At 38.2% G+C, this 19,309-nt stretch overlaps 2 protein-coding genes across 2 annotated transcripts; both read right to left on the bottom strand.

Annotated features, from left to right (window-relative positions):
- Nucleotides 1-766: 766 nt before the first annotated feature.
- Nucleotides 767-1,714, bottom strand: LOC113904825 (olfactory receptor 56A3-like). The gene has a single exon (XM_027561915.1). It carries the CDS (start codon nt 1,712-1,714, stop codon nt 767-769), a length of 948 nt encoding a protein of 315 aa, XP_027417716.1.
- Nucleotides 1,715-17,613: 15,899 nt separating this feature from the next.
- Nucleotides 17,614-18,573, bottom strand: LOC113905008 (olfactory receptor 56A3-like). Its single transcript, XM_027562051.1, has one exon. The coding sequence runs from the start codon at nt 18,571-18,573 to the stop codon at nt 17,614-17,616; it is 960 nt and encodes a 319-aa protein (XP_027417852.1).
- Nucleotides 18,574-19,309: the final 736 nt, after the last annotated feature.

The following is a 19,309-nucleotide window of genomic DNA, read 5'->3' as shown; positions in this document are numbered from 1 at the left end:
AGAGAAAAAGACAATTACAGAATATTAGCAACTTTCCAGCATTCAGAATTGAAGTTTCAATTCCTGTAATCTTTGGGCTTCCCTGGTGGCTCAGCTAGTAAAGTATCTGCCTGAAATTCAGGAGAAGCAGTTTCAATCTGTGGGTGGGAGGATTCCCCTAAAGAAGGGAATGGCAACCCACTCTAAGAGATTCTTGCCTGGAGAATCCCATGGACAGAGGAGGCTGGTGGGCTACAGTCCATAGTGTCACAAAGAGTCAGACACGACTGTGTGACTGACACTACTACCACTATCTTAGTCTCCAATATACTCCCTTCGGTGGAAATAAGAATAAGAACACATTACAAATTACACAACACAGCCCACCAAATAGACACAGTTGCATCCCCAAGATAAGAAGTGTATGATATATTAACAGTTGTCTGTTCAGGAACATAAATCTCTCACTTTAAAACTTGCATAAGGAATCTTAGTATTTTGGACAAAATAGGATAAGAAGTATGGGAAAAGGAGACAAATGGGTCAAGGGGATTCCTTTTTTTTTTCTTTTTAACTTTTTAAAGGAAATTCCTTTTGAAGTGTGAGAGAAAGAGGAACTCTAAATAAAACTGAAGCTTTATTAAAGGGAACACAAAAACAGTTTACACAGTTTGAGATTAAAATTCATCAATGTTGAACTTCAGTCCACTCATTGATTCAATTATTGATTGAGTAATCCATTCAAATACCATCCGATTTTAGGAAAGAAGAGATCCAGTTGTTCTTGTCACCATCCTTTCTTCAGTAACTTCTGGATTACTTGCTTGATCTCCTGGGTTCGCACCCCATAGACAATGGGGTTGAGGGCTGCGGGGATGACATGGTGGAGGACATTGAGCAAGACAGGCACGTCAGAGGACATTTTCTTTTCTACCACAAGCGTGAAGACAAAAACCAGAAGGATGGTGCTGAAGAAGAGGATCAGGATGAAGTGGGAGCCACATGTGCTTAGGGCCTTGGCCACAGCTCCCTGTGCCTTGAGTCTCAGCACAGCCCTCAGTATGAAGGTGTAGGAGAGGAAGATGAGGAGGAGGTCAGATCCCAGCAGAGTCCAGCCTCCAGCAAATTGGTAGAGACGATTGATGGTAATATCATTACAGGAGAGCCTGGAGACAGACATATTGGCACAGATGCAGTTTTCAATGACGTTTCTCCCACAGTAATGCAGACGTCCTGAGAGAATGGGGATGGGCAGTGTCAAAAAGACACTTCTGGACAAAATGAAAATGGCTGCCTTGGTTATAAATTGGTTAGTGATGATGGATGGGTACCTCAATGGATGGCAGATGGCCACATAGCGGTCGTAGGCCATGACCATGAATGTGCAGGACTCCATGGCAAAGAAACTATTCATGATGAACATCTGAAAGAAGCAGGCAAAGAAGCTGATGGACCTGAGGTCAAACCAAAAGATGGCCAGGACCTTGGGGATGACAGTGAGACAGACCACTGTGTCCAGTGAGGAGAGCAGGCTGAGCAGGTAGTACATGGGCTTATGCAGAGAGGTCTCCAGCCAGATGGTGATCAGGAGGGTGATGTTGGCACCAAGGGCCAGGAGCAAGAGGAAGCTAAGGGGCAGGGACAGCCAGTGCTGCCAGCTGGGGGACCTGACAAAACAGTTCAGAAGGAAGTCTGAAAACTCAGTGGAGATGCTGCCATTTTGGTGTGCTGTCATATTTTGTCATATAGTTCTGCAGCTTCCTTTTGGTGAGCTATAATTTTAGGGTAAAATTAGTTACTAATTCAAGATATATTGCGACAGAAGAAATTGCTTTATTTAAGGGACTTGTGGATCCTGGCAATTTATCCAAGCCTAGTGAATTTACATGTGCATCTTTTGTGCCCTGCTGGGAAGAGTCACATTACTTTAAACAATACAGAAGAATGAGATGATATGATTTCTTTGTAAATGTTTGATTTGTTCAGTGTTTAATTTTTAATTTTTATTGGGGTATAGTTGTTTCACACTATTGTGTTAGTTTCTACTGTACAAGAGAATTAATCATCCCTATGTAAACATATATGCCCTCCATTTTGAGCCCTCCTTCGACTCTACCCACCCATACCACTCTTCCAAATCATTACAGAGCACTGTGCTGAGATCCCTGTGCGATATTGTGGGTTCCCACTAGCTATCTATTTCACACATGTTAGGGTATGTCAGTCCCAAATTACCAATTCCTCTCCCCCACACCACTCTTATTTCAAAGTCTGTTCTCTACATTTTGTCTCTATTCCCGTCCTGGAAATGGTTCATCTGTACCGTTTTCCCATATTCCATGTGTATGAATTAATATATGATATTGATTTTTCACTTTCTGACTTACTTCATTCTTCTAAAAACTATTTTCTTTATTTCTTTTTGGCTGTGCTGGTTCTTGTTGCTGCATGGGCTTTTCTCTAGTTGCAGCCAGCAGGGACTACTCTCGTTGCGGGGCATGGGTTTCTCATTGTGGTGGCTTCTCTTATCGTGGAGCACGGGCTCTAGGGAACGTCAGCTTCAGTAGTAGTGGCATGTGGTCTCAGTAGTTGTGGTTCCTGAGCTCTAGAGCACAAACTGAGTAGTTGTGGCACACAGGCTCAGTTGTTCCATGGCATGTAGGATCTTCCTGAATCAGGATCAAGCCCACGTCTCCTGCATTGGCAGGCAGATTCTTTACCACTAAGCTACCAGGGAAACCCCTTTGCTCTCTATTTTTAATAGAATTGCTAAATTTTTACAGAAACTAAAGAGAAGGGGAAAATTACTTAGAAAGCTACTTTATAACAAGTATTTAAATTTGCATTCATATTTCTTCTTCATTACTTTAAAATGATTACATATACTATGGGTTTCCCAGGTAGCTCAAAAAATAAAGAATCTGCTGCAATAAGGGAGACCCAGGTTTGATTCCTGGGTCCGGAAGGTCCTCTGGTGAAGGGACTGTCTACCCATTCCAGTATTCTTGCCTGGAGAATTCCATGGAAAAGGAGCCTTGGGCTCCTGGGCTACAGTCCAGGGATCTCAAAGATTCAGACATGACTGAGAAACTAACATTCCCTTTTTTGCTTTTCACATAGACTATAATATCTACAATTTAACTGGAACAACACATTCAAATAAGTAGCAGGGGACAAACTAGGGACTCAGATAAATGACTGTAGACCTCCAGCCACCGTAATCTGAACTTTCAGATGTATTTATTAAAAAAAAATTATACACTGAAAATAACGTTAGTGAATTTACATTTTTGTAAAAAGTCATTTTAATTTGGTACCTATGGATTGTTCCTAAAATTGCCTTTTGTTCACTCTATTTCTTAGGTCTTCATATTAGGTGGATTCCTAACTCCTGGAAGAAACAACGTTAAAGGGAGAATGAGCAATTCCACCCAGTTCTGCTGGACTGATACTTAATAGTAAACAGGATGAAACTTGATTCTTCTGATTGCATTAGTGTGAGGATGGCGAGATTCACCTTTAGATTCTTTCCATCTCTGATTTCCCTTTTTTTGATACAATAATCCAGATATACATTCCCTCTTCCCTCCAGGCTAGTTCAAAGTTGCCATTGTTGTCTCATCATTTAGTTTCTCCTTGGCATGGAAATACTAGGGTAACTAGTGTGATACTAAGGTCACAGAATTGAATTAGAAACCATCCCTACTCTGAAGCAGGGAAAACTAAAGCCATTCTGGGGACAACAGATAATAAGTGCTATAAGCAAAGACAGGGTCTTGTGCAAACTATCAGGAGAGAGTAGGAAAGGGCAGACTAATGGGCATGGGGACTAGGTTGGAGAAAGAATTGAGTAAAGTGATGTGTACCTTCATTTACATTACAGATAAATGATTTTAAGCTTCTCCTCTCCTTGAATTGTGAAAGTGAAAGTCGCTCTGTCATGTCCAACTCTTTGTGAGCCCATGGACTGTATAGTCCATGGTATTCTCCAGGCCAGGATATTGGAGTGCGTAGCCTTTCCCTTCTTCAGGATATCTTCCCAGCCCAGGGATTGAACCCAGGTCTCCCACATTGCAGGCAGATTCTTTACCAGCTGAGCCACAAGGGAAGCCCAAGAATACTGAAGTGGATAGCCCATCCCTTCTCCAGCAGATCTTCCTGACCCAGGAATCGAACCAGAGAGTCAAAAGAAGTCTGTAACTTGGAACAATGTGCAAGTCAGGACTTTCTGGAGACCTTCAGAGCATTGCATTTAAATCTGTTTGCACAGTCTCATATAGTGTTATCATGTGGGTTTAGAAAGTTTTTATCAGAAGTTTATGAAATTCCCTCTTTTTTCTCACTAGGTTGGTTCACTAACATAATATAATAGTACATATTGTTTAGCTGTTGAACTCTTACCACTTGCTGGGAACTGTGCTCAAATATTTAGGAATTCATCTCATTTAATTCTTTACCCTCCTGTAGATATGTTTTATTATCACCACATTACAAAGGAGGGGACTGATTCTCAAAATCATAACCATCTTCACAGTATTAGGCTAGTCCTATTCCTGTCTAATCCTAATCTAATGCTTTAGATTCAAATACTTTCTAGATTCCCTCTGGCCCTAATAAGGGATTCTATGATAATGTACAGGCCTTATCAACGTTATGGAAATATAAGCAAACTTCACTCATGATACAATTAATAGTTCTGAAAACAGAAGCGATACAGGGGAAGGACATTTGGAGTGGGGGCAGGGTGGCAAGGGAAAGGGCATTTTAATCACACTGTGAAGCCAGAAATGAAAAGTACTTTCATACTATTAGAAACCTACCTTTGCTTCTGTAGTGGTTCAGATAGTGTTTTTGTTTCCAGTTATGAATTCTAGTCTCCAAATGCAATTCCAATCCTACTAAGCTGGCTCCTCCCAGAGTCCCTGTTAGTGACCAGGGCTGGTTTCCAGAGGAGGGCGGAGGGGTGTCCCTTCCCAGGACTCCTCTCTTCGCTCTTCCTGGTCCTCTGCTTCCCCTTAAAAATGGTCCTGTCCACTCGGAGTTTGCCAGGCATGGCCTTCCCCCCTGATACATAGAAGAAATTAAATGATCTTCCAATTTTTTTTCTCTTGCTATTAACAGAATACATTAGGAGTGATGTTAACAATTTGGGGATGAAGTGTACACATATGTCATATAATAGTAGCCATACTCTGAAGTAAGTGTGTCAAGTTGACTATCTTAGTAATTTACCTTTTCAAAGGACAAAGTTTTCAGCAGTATTAGGTGTCTTTTCTGCAGCTTAACTGCTAGGGTTTAGATATAGATGAAACAAAAGTTAGATCCAAAGCTGTCGAATATATGCATACAGCTGTGTCCTGTGTCACTACAGTGAGGTAGAAATGCATATCTTATTGGCTATATTATTTTCATATTTTCAGTCTCTCTCCCTAATCTTAAGGGCACTTTCCCAGCTGTCTGGCATCTTCTTTTTCCTTTCAGTTGCAACTCTGACTCCTGCTTCCCACTGCTCATGGAGTCCCATTTCGTTCTTAATTAGTATCATACTGTGACTCTTGTTATTGGTTTCCTGAGTTTGTCCTCTAAGTGGAAAATGCCTAAGGATTCAATAAAGATTCTAAAACAATTTCCATAGCCATATTCTCTTTTTTGAAAAAAATTTCATAACTACACTCTCTTCACTTCTACTTAGTTCATCTTGTCTGGCAGTTCAAGGCTTTGCCTGATGGAGTTGCCCACAGGGAAAGAGAGATACTGGAAGTATAGGATGTCCTTAAGAGGAACGTCCTTATAAACATAACTTCCAGTGTTGTTGTTGTTTAATAGCTCAGTCGTGTCCAACTCTTTGTGACACCATGGACTGTTACATGCTAGGCTTTCCTGTCCTTCACTATCTCTCAGAATTTGCTCAAACTCATGTTCATTGAGTCAATGATGCCATCAAACCATCTCATCCTCTGTTGCCCCCTCCTCCTCCTGCTCTCAATCCTTCCCAGGATCAGAGTCGTTTCCAATGAATTAGCTCTTTGCATCAGGTGGCCAAAGTATTGGAGCTTCAGTTTCAGCATCAGTTTTCTCAATGAATATTCAGAGTTGATTTCCTTTAGTATTGACTGGTCTGATCACTTTCTTGTCTAAGGGACTCTCAAGAGTCTTCTCCAGCAACACAGTTCAAAAGCATCAATTCTTTGGCCCTCAGCCTTCTTTATGGTCCAACTATCATATCTGTACATGTTGAGTTGTAACCAAAGGACCTTCTACATGTTCTGGGCGCTACATTCAATCAACTCTGCCTTTCTCTGCCTCTTTCTCTTAGAATACACTCATTCACTTATAAGTTTGAGGCAAAAAGAAAAATCTAACAAGCATACCACTGTCACAATGACTGAGCTCCTGTTAACTCTGCTTGTACAACACAATGTAGAACTCCAGGCTGCCCAGTTCCAAATGTCTCCTCTAAATACCACCTCCATCTTTCAGATTTTGTTAACTGATCCTTTCTCCTTTCTTCCTCTGAAACAGTTTTACATTTAAGTTTTACAAGTCACAGCCCCAAATCTCACTATCTTTAGGAAGTTTTTTTTTAGGTAGAGATTTCAAAGTGCTCCCTTAAAGAATCAAGAAATCCATGCATGGAAGCAGAAAAAATGTTGAAATAGCCTTAAGAGGGTACAGCTAACTGCAACAACTGGTGATTCAGACATGAGTGTCCATGGGGAACCTGAAGAAAGATGCATGATTTATTTTTTTTCCTCAAGAGATTTGGAATTATTATTTCTAGAAGTAGGATAAAATTTCTAATAAAGAAGTAAGATTAATTTGTCTCTTTTTTCCAGTCTCTGACCTTTATTTTCTCTGGAGTATTTGTTCTTATGCGTTCTTCAATGCATATGTCATTCAAGAAACATTGAAAAACCCACTCAGCCTTAAATATAAAGAAGCATTAATTTCTGCTCTTATTCTCTTTGAGAGTTTGCCATTAGAACTTACCAATAAGAGCACTAGAGCTGAGAACCTGGAGCTAATGGTTACTGGTTCCAGCCAGGGGTAGAAAGAAGCAGGGAAAGTAGAATGTCCAAGTCTAAAGTGGATATGAAGCCACCCAAACTTTTCCCCAAGCTGTAGGAGAGGCCACAGATAACACTATTGGAGCCCTGTTTGATGAAGTGTTAAGGTTGTTAACATTCATGTAACTACACAGAACTCAGACAGACCTGTAAGATGTGTCTCTGAAATGTAGTTACAGACATTATTGTCGATATCCAGCGGCAGATACCTCTTAGATCTTTGGGCATTGTTTTCTTGTTTTGGCAGCTGTAATTTTAGATATTATTTAGATTGAACTGACATCTGAGGAGCTACTTTCTGATACCCCCCTGACTCTCAATTGTGATTTCTGTTTTCACCATCTTAAGTTATACAGAATAAATTTAATTCCTATCCCATTATTCCAGTACTTTTGCATGAATACTTTGTGCCCAGTGTCCATACTCCCAATTTTCATAAGTGTGGTCCAGATGATGCACTTTCAAGCTCCCTACCACCCGTTAGTGTCCCATGGACAAACTTCACCTCCTCTGCATCCCTATCATCACCAAGCAAAAAAAAAAAAAAAAAAAAAAATCAAAGAAGAGAAGGGCAAAAGAGAGAACAAGGTCTCAGAGCAGAGCTTTCACCTGCCCCTACTCTCCTGACACAGGAAGCAGTGTCTACTACCTGTTTTCAGATTACTTCAGCAGTACCATCCCAGGAATGGAAAGGAGCACAGACCTCCAGTGAAGAGATAGGTCTTTCCTATCTTCTGGTTAATGCTGGTATATCTTTCTTCATGCAGACTCACTGAAGATGTAAGCATGGGGTCTGACTCCATTTGATATCGGAGCCTTGTATAGTTCCCAAATACCTGAGGTAGGTATACCTCTTGGGCCCTCAGAGATTCTGCCCTCTGGGAACTCCTCCATAGCTGCTCCCTTTGGGACTTAAGGTCATTCTGAGACAGGAAAGTCGGGAGATGGTAGAAGAAATTATTTGCTTTCTCTGTTGGAGAAAAGACCTCTGGGAATCTAGCCCCACATTGGCATGTGCTCTGTTGGCAGTTAGTCTGTCTCCTGCATATAGGTCTTACCTACATCCCTATCTGTTTATATGTATTTGCATATTCATATTTGATGTATTCCATTGACCCTATAAACTCACTCAGAAGTTCTCATGGGAATCCTGCACATGCTTAATAGATAAGGACATCCAAAATTATGCTTCTAAATGGATAGATGTTACCTTATGATGATGTTTATCATGTTATTTATAAAATTGCAAGACAAATTTGAAGAACATATTACTGAGAAAATACCTTGTGTTTTTCAGAGGGTTAATATGACAGTAACATTTCCTTCTCAGTTCTGTAATAATCTAAATAGGAAGGAATTTGAAAAAGAATAGATACATGTATATGATAACTGAATTCAGATAACTGAATCACTTTGCTGTACACATGAAACTAACAGAACATTGCCAATCAACTACGCTCCAATATAAAATTTAAAGCATCTGCTGCTCTGTGTGAGTTGACTTCATTATTTTTCACTGTGGTTCAATTTCCATTGTACTCATTATCCTTTTTGATGTAAATAAACAACACTCACATGATGAGCAATTAACTTACCAAATATCCTGCTACTATCTACATCCTGTACACCTCTCTTTATGGATCTAGAAAGAATGTGTAGGTAGGAATGTTTTTTCATTTATGACATACAGACATATTATTTTAAAATTTTTGTTCTTTCCAAGTATAGTTGATTTACAATTCTATGTAAGTTTCAGTTATACAGTAAATGATTCACAAATTTCAGAAGTTATAGTCCATTTATAGTTATAATAAAATATTGGGTATATTAACTGTGCTGTAAAATATGTCCTTGTAGCTTATTTGTTTTGTACATAGAAGTTTGTATCTCTTAATTCTCTTCCATATTTCCCCTCCTCCTTTCCCTCTCCTCACTGGTAACCACTAGTTTGTTCTCTATGTTGGTTGGTCTGTTTCCTTTTTGTTATAATCACCAGTTCCTTTTATTTTTTAGTTTTCATATATAAATGATATTATACAGTGTTTTTCTTCTTTCTCTGACTCATTTCACCAAGCATAATACCCTCTAAGTCCATGCATGTTGTTGCAAATGATAAAATTTCATACTTTTTTAATAGTGAATAATATTACATTTGTATATATATCTTTATTTAATTAAGGTATCAATGATGTACAGCGCATTTCCCATGGGTGTACAATATAGTGACTCAGAATTTTTAATTTTTATATTATATAGTTATTATAAAATAACGACTATATTTTATGTGTTGTACAATACATCCTTGTAGCTTATTTATTTTATATATAGTAGATTGTACCTTTTAATCCCCTACTCTTATCTTGATCCTCCCCACTGGCAACCAGTAGTTAGTTCTCTATATCAGTGAGTCTGTTTCTTTGTGATATTCAATAGTTTGCTATACTTTTTACATTCCATATAGAAGTGATATCATACAGCATTTTTCTTTCTCTAACTTATCTCACTAAACATGATATCCTCCAAATGCACTCATGTTGCTTCAAATTGGAAATTTTCATTCTTTTTTATAGCTGAGTAGTATGCCAGGGTACATATAGATATAGACAGTGATATAGTCAAGGACAGGGAGGCCTGGTGTGCTGCAGTCCATGGGGTTGCAAGGAGTCAGATATGATTTAGTGAGTGAACAACAACTACATATATATATGTGTGTATATAGATAGATAGATAGATATAGGACTTCCTTGGTAGCTCAGCTGGTAAAGTATCTGCAATGCAGGAGACCACTGTTTGATTCCTGGGTTGGGAAGATCCCCAAGAGAAGGCATAGGCTACCCACTCCAGACACTCCAGTATTTTTGGGCAACAGCAATATATATATATATATATATATATATATGTATGTATATCACACACACATACACACACACACACGCACACACATGTATATCTTTCCAGGTTGCACTAGTAGTAAAGATTCTGCTGGCAACGCAGGAGCTGCAAAAGACCTTGGCTTGATTCCTGGGTCAGGAAGAACCCTGGAGGAGCGCATGGCAGTGTACTCCAGTATTCTTCCTGGAGAATCCCATGGACACAGGAGCCTGTGGGCTACTGTCAATGGGGTCACAAAAAGTTGGACATGACTAAAATGACTTAGCATAGCACAGCACACACACACACACACACACACATCTTCTTTATGCATTTATCTGTTGAAGGACACTTGAGTGTCCATCATCTTCTTTATTCATTTTCTGTTGATGGACACTTGGATTGCTTCCATATTTTGCTGCTACTGCTAAGTCGCTTCAGTCGTGTCCGACTCTGTGCGACCCCAGAGACGGCAGCCCACCAGCCTCCCCCGTCCCTGGGATTCTCCAGGCAAGAACACTGGAGTGGGTTGCCATTTCCTTCTCCAATGCACGAAAGTGAAAAGTTAAAGTGAAATCTCTCAGTCGTGTCTGACTCTTAGCAACCCCACAGACTGCAGCCTACCAGGGTCCTCCATCCATGGGATTTTCCAGGCAAGAGTACTGGAGTGGGGTGACATTGCCTTCTCCTCCATATCTTAGCTATTGTGAATAATGCTACTGTGAACATTGGGGTGCATGTATCTTCTTGAATTAGTGTTTTCCTTTTTTTTTTTCAGACATATACCTGGGGGTGGAATTGCTGGATCACACAGTAGTTCTGTTTGTTTTAGTGTTTCAGACACCTCCATACCGTTCTCCACCGTGACTTCACACATTTACATTCCCTCCAACAGGGTACATAGATTCCTTTCCTCCACATCTTTGCCAGCATTGGTAATTTGTGTTCTTTTTGATGATAGTCATTTTCGGAGGTGTGAAGTGATATTTAATCACTGTGGTTTATGATTTGCATTTCCCCTATGATAGCTGTATGAAGCATCTTTTCATGTTCTTGTTGACCATTTGCATTTCCTCTTTGGAAAATTGTCTATTCAGTTCTTCTGCCCATTTTTAAAATTCAGGTTTTTTTTTGATGTTGAGTTTTATGAGTTGTTTATATATATTAGATATTAATTACTTTTTTATCATATCATTTCAAATATTTTCTCCCATTCAGGGAGTTGTTTAATTTTATTGATGATTTCTTTTGCTGTGCAAAAGCATATTTGTTTATCTTTGCTTTTATTTCTTTTACTTTAGGAGACAATCCAAAAAACTATTGTTGTGATGTATGTCAGAGTGTTCTGATTATGTTTTCCCCTGGGAATTCTATGGTATGCAGTCTTACATTTAGAAACTTTGTATTTCTAAAGTACACATTTAGTGCTATGTATAGCATGATGTATATCTCTCCAAGTATGACTTTAGTGGCATTTCAAAGATTTTGATATGTTGTATTTTAAATTTTTTGGTTAAAAATCATCTCTTTTCGTGCATCGAACCTGGACTGGCAACTCGTTTCATACATGATATTATACATGTTTCAATGCCATTCTCCAAATCTTCCCACCCTCTACCTCTGCAACAGAGTCCATAAGACTGTTCTATACATCAGTGTCTCTTTTGCTGTCTCGTACACAGGGTTATCGTTAGCATCTTTCTAAATTCCATATATATGCGTTAGTATACTGTATCGGTGTTTTTCTTTCTGGCTTACTTCACTCTGTATAATAGGTTCCAGTTTCATCCACCTCATTAGAACTGATTCAAATGTATTCTTTTTAATGTCTGAGTAATACTCCATTTGGGCTAGTGCACTGGGACGACCCAGAGGGATGGTATGGGGAGGGAGGAGGGAGGAGGGTTCAGGATGGGGAACACATGTATACCTGTGGCGGATTCATTTTGATATTTGGCAAAACTAACACAATCTGTAATGTTTAAAAATAAAATAAAATTAAAAAAAAAAAGAAAAAAATCATCTCTTTTTTCCCACTTTGATTTCTTCTCATGAATTAAGAGTGTATTGTTTAGTTTTCATACATTTTGTTATTTTTTCAGATATTGCTTTGTTATTGGTATTAACTTAATTTCATTGTGATCAGAGAACACACCTTGTACAGCCTGAATTATTTTAACTATATGGGAGTCATTTTATGGCCTAGAATAAGGTTAACTGTTATAAATGTTCAGTGTACACTTGAAATGATGTGTATTCTATTGTTTTTGGCTTTGGAACTATATTTTCTGGGTATTAATATAACCATTCAATTTTTATTTTCATTAGGGTTGGTATAGAATATATTTCCATTTCTTTACTTTTAGCCAACTTGTGTTTACATTTGAAGTGTATTTCATGTAAGCAGCATTTAATTGGGTCTTCCTTTTTGTAACCCAATCTGATAAACTCTGAAGTTTAATTGGGTGTTTGGTCTACTTATTTATAATTAATGTGACTACGGCTATGGTTGGACTTTTTTGTTTGGTTGGGTTTAAATCTATCATTTTGAATTTGTTCTCTGCTCCTTCTTCCCGACTGAATATTCAAAAAAAGTTTATTCTATCCTTTTTGTGTTCAAGTGAGTTAAAGCAATTTAATTTTGGAGGTTAGTTTAGAGATTATCCTACCCATTTCTAACTAATGGCAGTCTGCCTTCAGGTGATAGTATATCATTTTGAATATAACAGAAGAACCTTACAATAATATGCTTTCATTTCTCCCTTTCTTATTTGCAGTATTACTTGTATATATTTTACAAAACTCTATTGTTATTGTTTTTGTTTAAAATCACAATTATTTAAACATACATTTATATAATAAAAAATCTAATCTATTTACACATGTAGTAACAAATTTTGATGCTCTTTGTTCACTTGTGTAGATCCATGTTTACATTTGACATCATTTTCTTCTGACTAAAGAAACTTTAAAAAAATTTATCTATTTTAATTGGAGGCTAATTAATTTACAATATTGTAGTGGGTTTTCCATACACTGACATGAATCCGCCATGGGTGTACATATGTTCCCCATCCTGAACCCTCTTGCCACCTCCCTCCCCATCCCATCCCTCAGGTTCATCCCAGTGCACTGGCCCTGAGCACCTTGTCTTATGCATTGAACCTGGACTGGCTGTCTGTTTCACATATGATAATATACATGTTTCAATGCGAGTTTCTCAAATCATCCCACCCATGCCTTCTCCCCCAGAGTCCAAAAGACTGTTCTATACCATCTGTGTCTCTTTTGTTGTCTCGCATATAGGGTTATTGTTACCATCTTTCTAAATTCCATATATATGCATTAGTATACTGTATTGGTATTTTTCTTTCTGACTTACTTCACTCTGTATAATGGGCTTCAGTCTGATTCAAATGCATTCTTTTTAATGGCTGGGCAATATTCCATTGTGTATATGTACCACAGCTTTCTTATCCATTCGTCTGCTGATGGACATCTAGGTTGCTTCCATGTCTTGGCTATTATAAACAGTGCTGCGATGAACATTGAGGTACATGTGTCTCTTTCAATTCTGGTTTCCTGGGTGTGTATGCCCAGCAGTGGGATGGCTGTGTCATAAGGCAGTTCTATTTCCAGTATTTTAAGGAATCTCCACACTGTTCTCCATAGTGGCTGTACTAGTTTGCATTCCCACCAACCGTGTAAGAGGGTTCCCTTTTCTCCACACCCTCTCCAGCATTTATTGCTTGTAGACTTTTGGATCACAGCCATTCTGACTGGCATGAAATGGCACCTCATTGTGGTTTTGATTTGCATTTCTCTGCTAATGAGTGACGTTGATCATCTTTTCATGTGTTTGTTAGCCATCTCTATGTCTTCTTTGGAGAAATGTCTGTTTAGTTCTTTGGCCCATTTTTTGAGTGGGTCATTTGTTTTTCTGGAATTGAGCTGCAGGAGTTGCTTGTATATTTTTGAGATTAATTAAATAAACTTTTTTAAAGAAATAAACTAGTGAATGTAGACTTAAAAAACAAATAAATTGGCAAAATTTGTGGTCACTAGATAGTGATAAATGCTATGCAGAATAGTGATAAATGTTTAGTGATAAATGCTAAACAGACAAGGGATTAGAAAATTGTTTGTGTTTGGGGGGAATATTGTTGGATACTATTTTATTTTTTTTTGTTTTAATATTTTAATTTAAACTAATTTTTGGCTTATAGAAAATTGCAGAAATAGTATGAGTGTTCCCTTTTACCCCTCATCCAATTTTCCCTAATATACTGTTTTATATAACTGTAGTACACTTATTAAAACCAAGAAATTCACTCCAGTACAATACTATTAACTAAACTCCACATGTTATTCTAACTTCAATAGTTTCCCCACTGTCCTTTTTCTTTTCCAGGATCTTATTTCCAGTATCACATTGCATTTAGTTGTTGTTTCTGCTTTATCTCTTCCATCTATAAAAACTTCTTCACTCTTTCCTTATCTTTCATGATCTTGATACTTTTGAAAATCAGTTATTTTGCTAAATGTCTCCTGATTTAGTTTTTTCTGATGCTTTTCTACTGATTCGAATGGGGCATTTTGGTATGCCTTTATTTTAAAACTTCCAAAAGTCTCCAGTACATTAACACTGGTGAAAGAAATCAAAGAGGACACTAATAGATGGAGAAATATACCATGTTCATGTATCGGAAGAATCAATATAGTGAAAATGAGTATGCTACCCAAAGCAATCTATAGATTCAATGCAATCCCTATCAAGCTACCAACGGTATTCTTCACAGAGCTAGAACAAATAATTTCACAATTTGTATGGAAATACAAAAAATCTTGAATAGCCAAAGCAATCTTGAGAAAGAAGAATGGAACTGGAGGAATCAACCTGACTTCCTACAAAGCCACAGTTATCAAGACAGTATGGTACTGGCACAAAGACAGAAATATAGATCAATGGAACAAAACAGAAAGCCCAGAGATAAATCCATGCACCTATGGACACCTTATCTTTGACAAAGGAGGCAAGAATATACAATGGAGAAAAGACAATCTCTTTAACAAGTGATGCTGGGAAAACTGGTCAACCACTTGTAAAAGAATGAAACTAGACCACTTTCTAACACCATACACAAAAATAAACTCAAAATGGATTAAAGATCTCAATGTAAGACCAGAAACTATAAAACTCCTAGAGGAGAACATAGGCAAAACACTCTCCGACATACATCACAGCAGGATCCTCTATGACCCACCTCCCAGAATATTGGAAATAAAAGCAAAAATAAACAAATGGGACCTAATTAAACTTAAAAGCTTCTGCACAACAAAGGAAACTATAAGCAAGGTGAAAAGGCAGCCTTCAGAATGGGAGAAAATAATAGCAAATGAAGCAACTGACAAAGGACTTATCTCAAAAATATACAAGCAACTCTTTCAACTCAATTCCAGAAAAATAAATGACCCAATCAAAACATGGGCCAAAGAACTAAACAGACATTTCTCCAAAGAAGACATAGAGATGGCTAACAAACACATGAAAAGATGGTCAACGTCATTCATTATCAGAGAAATACAAATCAAAACCACAATGAGGTACCATTTCATGCCAGTCAGAATGGCTGCGATCCAAAAGTCTACAAACAATAAATGCTGGAGAGAGTGTGGAGAAAAGGGAACCCTCTTACACTGTTGGTGGGAATGCAAACTAGTACAGCCATTATGGAGAATAGTGTGGAGATTCCTTAAAAAAACTGGAAATAGAACTGCCTTATGACACAGCAATCCCACTTCTGGGCATACCAGAAACCCAGGAAACCAGAACTGAGAGAGACATGAGTACCCCAATGTTCATCGCAGCACTGTTTATAATAGCCAAGACATGGAAGCAACCTAGATGTCCATCAGCAGATGAATGGATAAGAAAGCTGTGGTACATATACACAATGGAGTATTACTCAGCCATTAAAAAGAATACATTTGAATCAGTTCTTTTTTTTTTTTTCAGATTTGGACATTTTAATAACTTTGGTTAAAAAAAGAAATCAGACGCCATTTATAATTTACATATAACCAGCACATGATTATAGTAACTCATTTTTACTAATGTTATTTCTTTCCAAATAAGTGTTTCTTCATCTTGACATATATATATATATATATTTAACCTCGTTTTCTTTTCTTTTATTTTTTTTGTTGTTGTTGTTTAATTTTATTTTATTTTTAAACTTTACATAATTGTATTAGTTTTGCCAAATATAAAAATGAATCCACCACAGGTATACATGTGAATCAGTTCTAATGAGGTGGATAAAACTGAAGCCTATTATACAGAGTGAAGTAAGTCAGAAAGAAAAATACCAATACAGTATACTAACGTATATATATGGAATTTAGAAAGATGATAACGATAACTCTATATGCAAGACAGCAAAAGAGAAACATGTATAAAACTGTTTTTTGGACTCTGTGGGAGAGGGAGAGGGTGGGATGATTTGGGAGAATGACATTGAAACATGTATAATATCATATATGAAACAAATCGCCAGTCCAGGTTCGATGCATGATATAGGAAGCTTGGGGCTGGTGCACTGGGATGACTCAGAGGGATGGTATGGGGAGGGAGGTGGGAGGGGGGTTCAGGATGAGGAACACGTGTACCCCCGTGGCAGATTCATGTTGATGTATGGCAAAACCAATACAATATTGTAAAGTTAAAAAAAAAATACAATAGCCACTGTGGCCATATCAGAGTGACAAGGTGAATCAAGAACAAACATTAAGGATCAGATGACACCAGACTTGGCACGTTTGTTTTTTTTTCTTAGTGGATACTATTTTAAATATCATGGTCAAGGAAACTGAATGGACTCAAGGGAAAGACCTATGTGGACAGAGCAACAAAAAGTAAGAAGTCCCAAAGGCAGGATGTAGTTTATGTTTTTGAGAAAGTGCCTGGGAGGCAATTTAGATGGTGTGGATTAAAAGAGGACATCAGGGAGGTAAATGAATTCCACCTAGAGAAATAAATGTCTCTCTCTTCTGGGCTACCAAAGTGCCTTATTCATGTGTTTAAATCAAACTCTTGTGACACTACAGTACAACTAATTTTACATGTTTTTGTCTTTTTCAGTAGGTCACGTGCTTTTGAACAACAGGCCGAGATTTATTTAGTTAGTTTTCCATTTTCTAATACTATGTTGAATATAAAATAACTTTTATAAATATTTTTGAATGCCTAAAGAAAAATGTTAAAATGTAACAGCTATTTTAAACACTTTTAAGCAGTTGCTTTTTAATCTTATATTTACTCTTCCAAAGTCAAAGCACAGTCTTTAAGAGCTTTTTTGCTTTAGCCACACATTTTTAAGTGAGCATAGATTTTTTTCATCTCCACTAGTTCTACTTGGGAGATAATTAGAAGCAGACAATTAGGTCAAATTAGGGGTCAAATTCATGACCCCAGGTCTGGCTAGCATGATGAGAGATTATACATCTTTATTCTTTGTCTCTGCCAGGATACCATGGAATGATAAGAACTAGGATGTGCCTCTGAGTAAGAGGAAACTGCACAGTTCATATCACTAGGCAAGAACAGGAAGAAGATTAGAACTTTATTTCTACATCTCAGTCCTTGCTTTTCAATTGTGATTTTGAGTATTCTTCGTGGAGAGCAGCAAGAATATAATTACTTTCTGCTGTCACTACCCTTCCTCAATAATTTCCAAATCCCCTGCTTAATTTCCTGAGTTCGAACACCATAGACAATGGGGTTGAGAGCTGCAGGAATGACATGGTGGAGGACATTAAGTAAGACAGGAATATCAGGTGAAACCTTTTTCTTGGCCAAATGGGTAAAAACAAAAACCAGCAGGATGGTGCTGAAGAAGAGGATAAGGATAAAGTGAGAGCCACAGGTGCTCAGAGCTTTAGCAGCTGTCTCTCTTGTATTGAGTCTAAGGACAGCTCGGAGGATGAAGATATAGGAGAGGAAGATGAGGATGAGGTCAGAGCCCAGCAGAGTCCAGGCTAAAAATAATTGGTAGATTTTGTTAAGGGTGATGTTACCACAAGAGAGCTTGGACACGGAGAGGTTGGCGCAGATACAGTTCTCAATTATATTTCTTCCACAATAATGGAGCCGTGCAGAGAGGATGGGAATAGGTGCAGTAAGAAATGTGTTTCGGGCCAAGATGAAGACAAGAGCTCTTGACACAAATTGGTTTGTGATGATAGATGGGTAGTGCAGAGGCTTGCAGATGGCCACATAGCGGTCATAGGCCATGACTAAGAACGTGCATGATTCCATGGACAGGAAGTTATTCATGATGAACATTTGGAGGAAGCAGGCAGAAAAGCTGATGGTCCTGAGATCAAACCAGAAGATGGCCAGGACCTTGGGGATGACAGTGAGGCAGAGCACCATGTCCAGCAGGGAGAGCAGGCTGAGCAGGTAGTACATGGGCTCATGCAGAGAGGCCTCCAGCTGGATGGTGATCAGGAGGGTGGTGTTGGCCCCCATGGCCAGGAGGAAGAGGAGGCTAAGGGGCAGGGACAGCCAGTGCTGCCAGCTGGGGGACCTGACAAAACAGTTCAGGAGGAACTCAGAGGCTTCAGTAGAGAGGGAGCTGTTGCTATAAGGCAGCATTGGCAGTGACTTCAGGGAGGAAGATGTCTTTAGGTAGCTGAAGAAGAGAGAAGGTGTTAATTCTACCACAGACTCTCACGAGTGTGGATTTAACTTATAAGATCCTTGAAGATATAGACACAAGCCACCTCTTTCACTCCCATTCCTTGTGTCTAGAACATTTTTGACACACAGAAGTGGCTAATAAATTTTCATTGAATATATAAATAAATGTTTCCTATGGTTCTTTCATCTATGTATCATCTTCCATTTTCTCTTATGTGAATGTTGGAGGGCACTCACACAAGTCTGTTTCCTCCGTTGATGTTTAATGGATCAGAAATTAGTTAAGTATCAGATAAAATCAAAGGCTGAGAAAACATTATAGTTTAAAGTTTAAATTGTGTATAAATGCATTCTAAAGTGTAGATGGCATCCACAATCAAGTTTTTAAGGGAGTAAAAATTGAGAGTATGCAGAGGTATGATAGACTGGGTACATAGAGAAACTCCCTGATGAAAATTAATAAAAACATTTTTAATATTATGTCTAAGTCAAATCTCTATCAATACCCATCATCCATACCCACACCGATATTCTTACTTATACCTATACCCATAAATACTTGTGTTTGTATGTGTATTTAAATGCCTTTAATGGATCCTTGAACAGACAGAAAAGAAAGATTTATCAGATTAAGGACCAAGTGAAATTCAGACATTGAAACGAAACATCAATGTTGGCTTTCAACCTGAGG

The sequence above is a fragment of the Bos indicus x Bos taurus genome, chromosome 15, assembly GCF_003369695.1.
Source record: "Bos indicus x Bos taurus breed Angus x Brahman F1 hybrid chromosome 15, Bos_hybrid_MaternalHap_v2.0, whole genome shotgun sequence".
NCBI lineage: Eukaryota > Metazoa > Chordata > Mammalia > Artiodactyla > Bovidae > Bos > Bos indicus x Bos taurus.
This window is presented reverse-complemented; position numbering and strand designations above follow the sequence as displayed.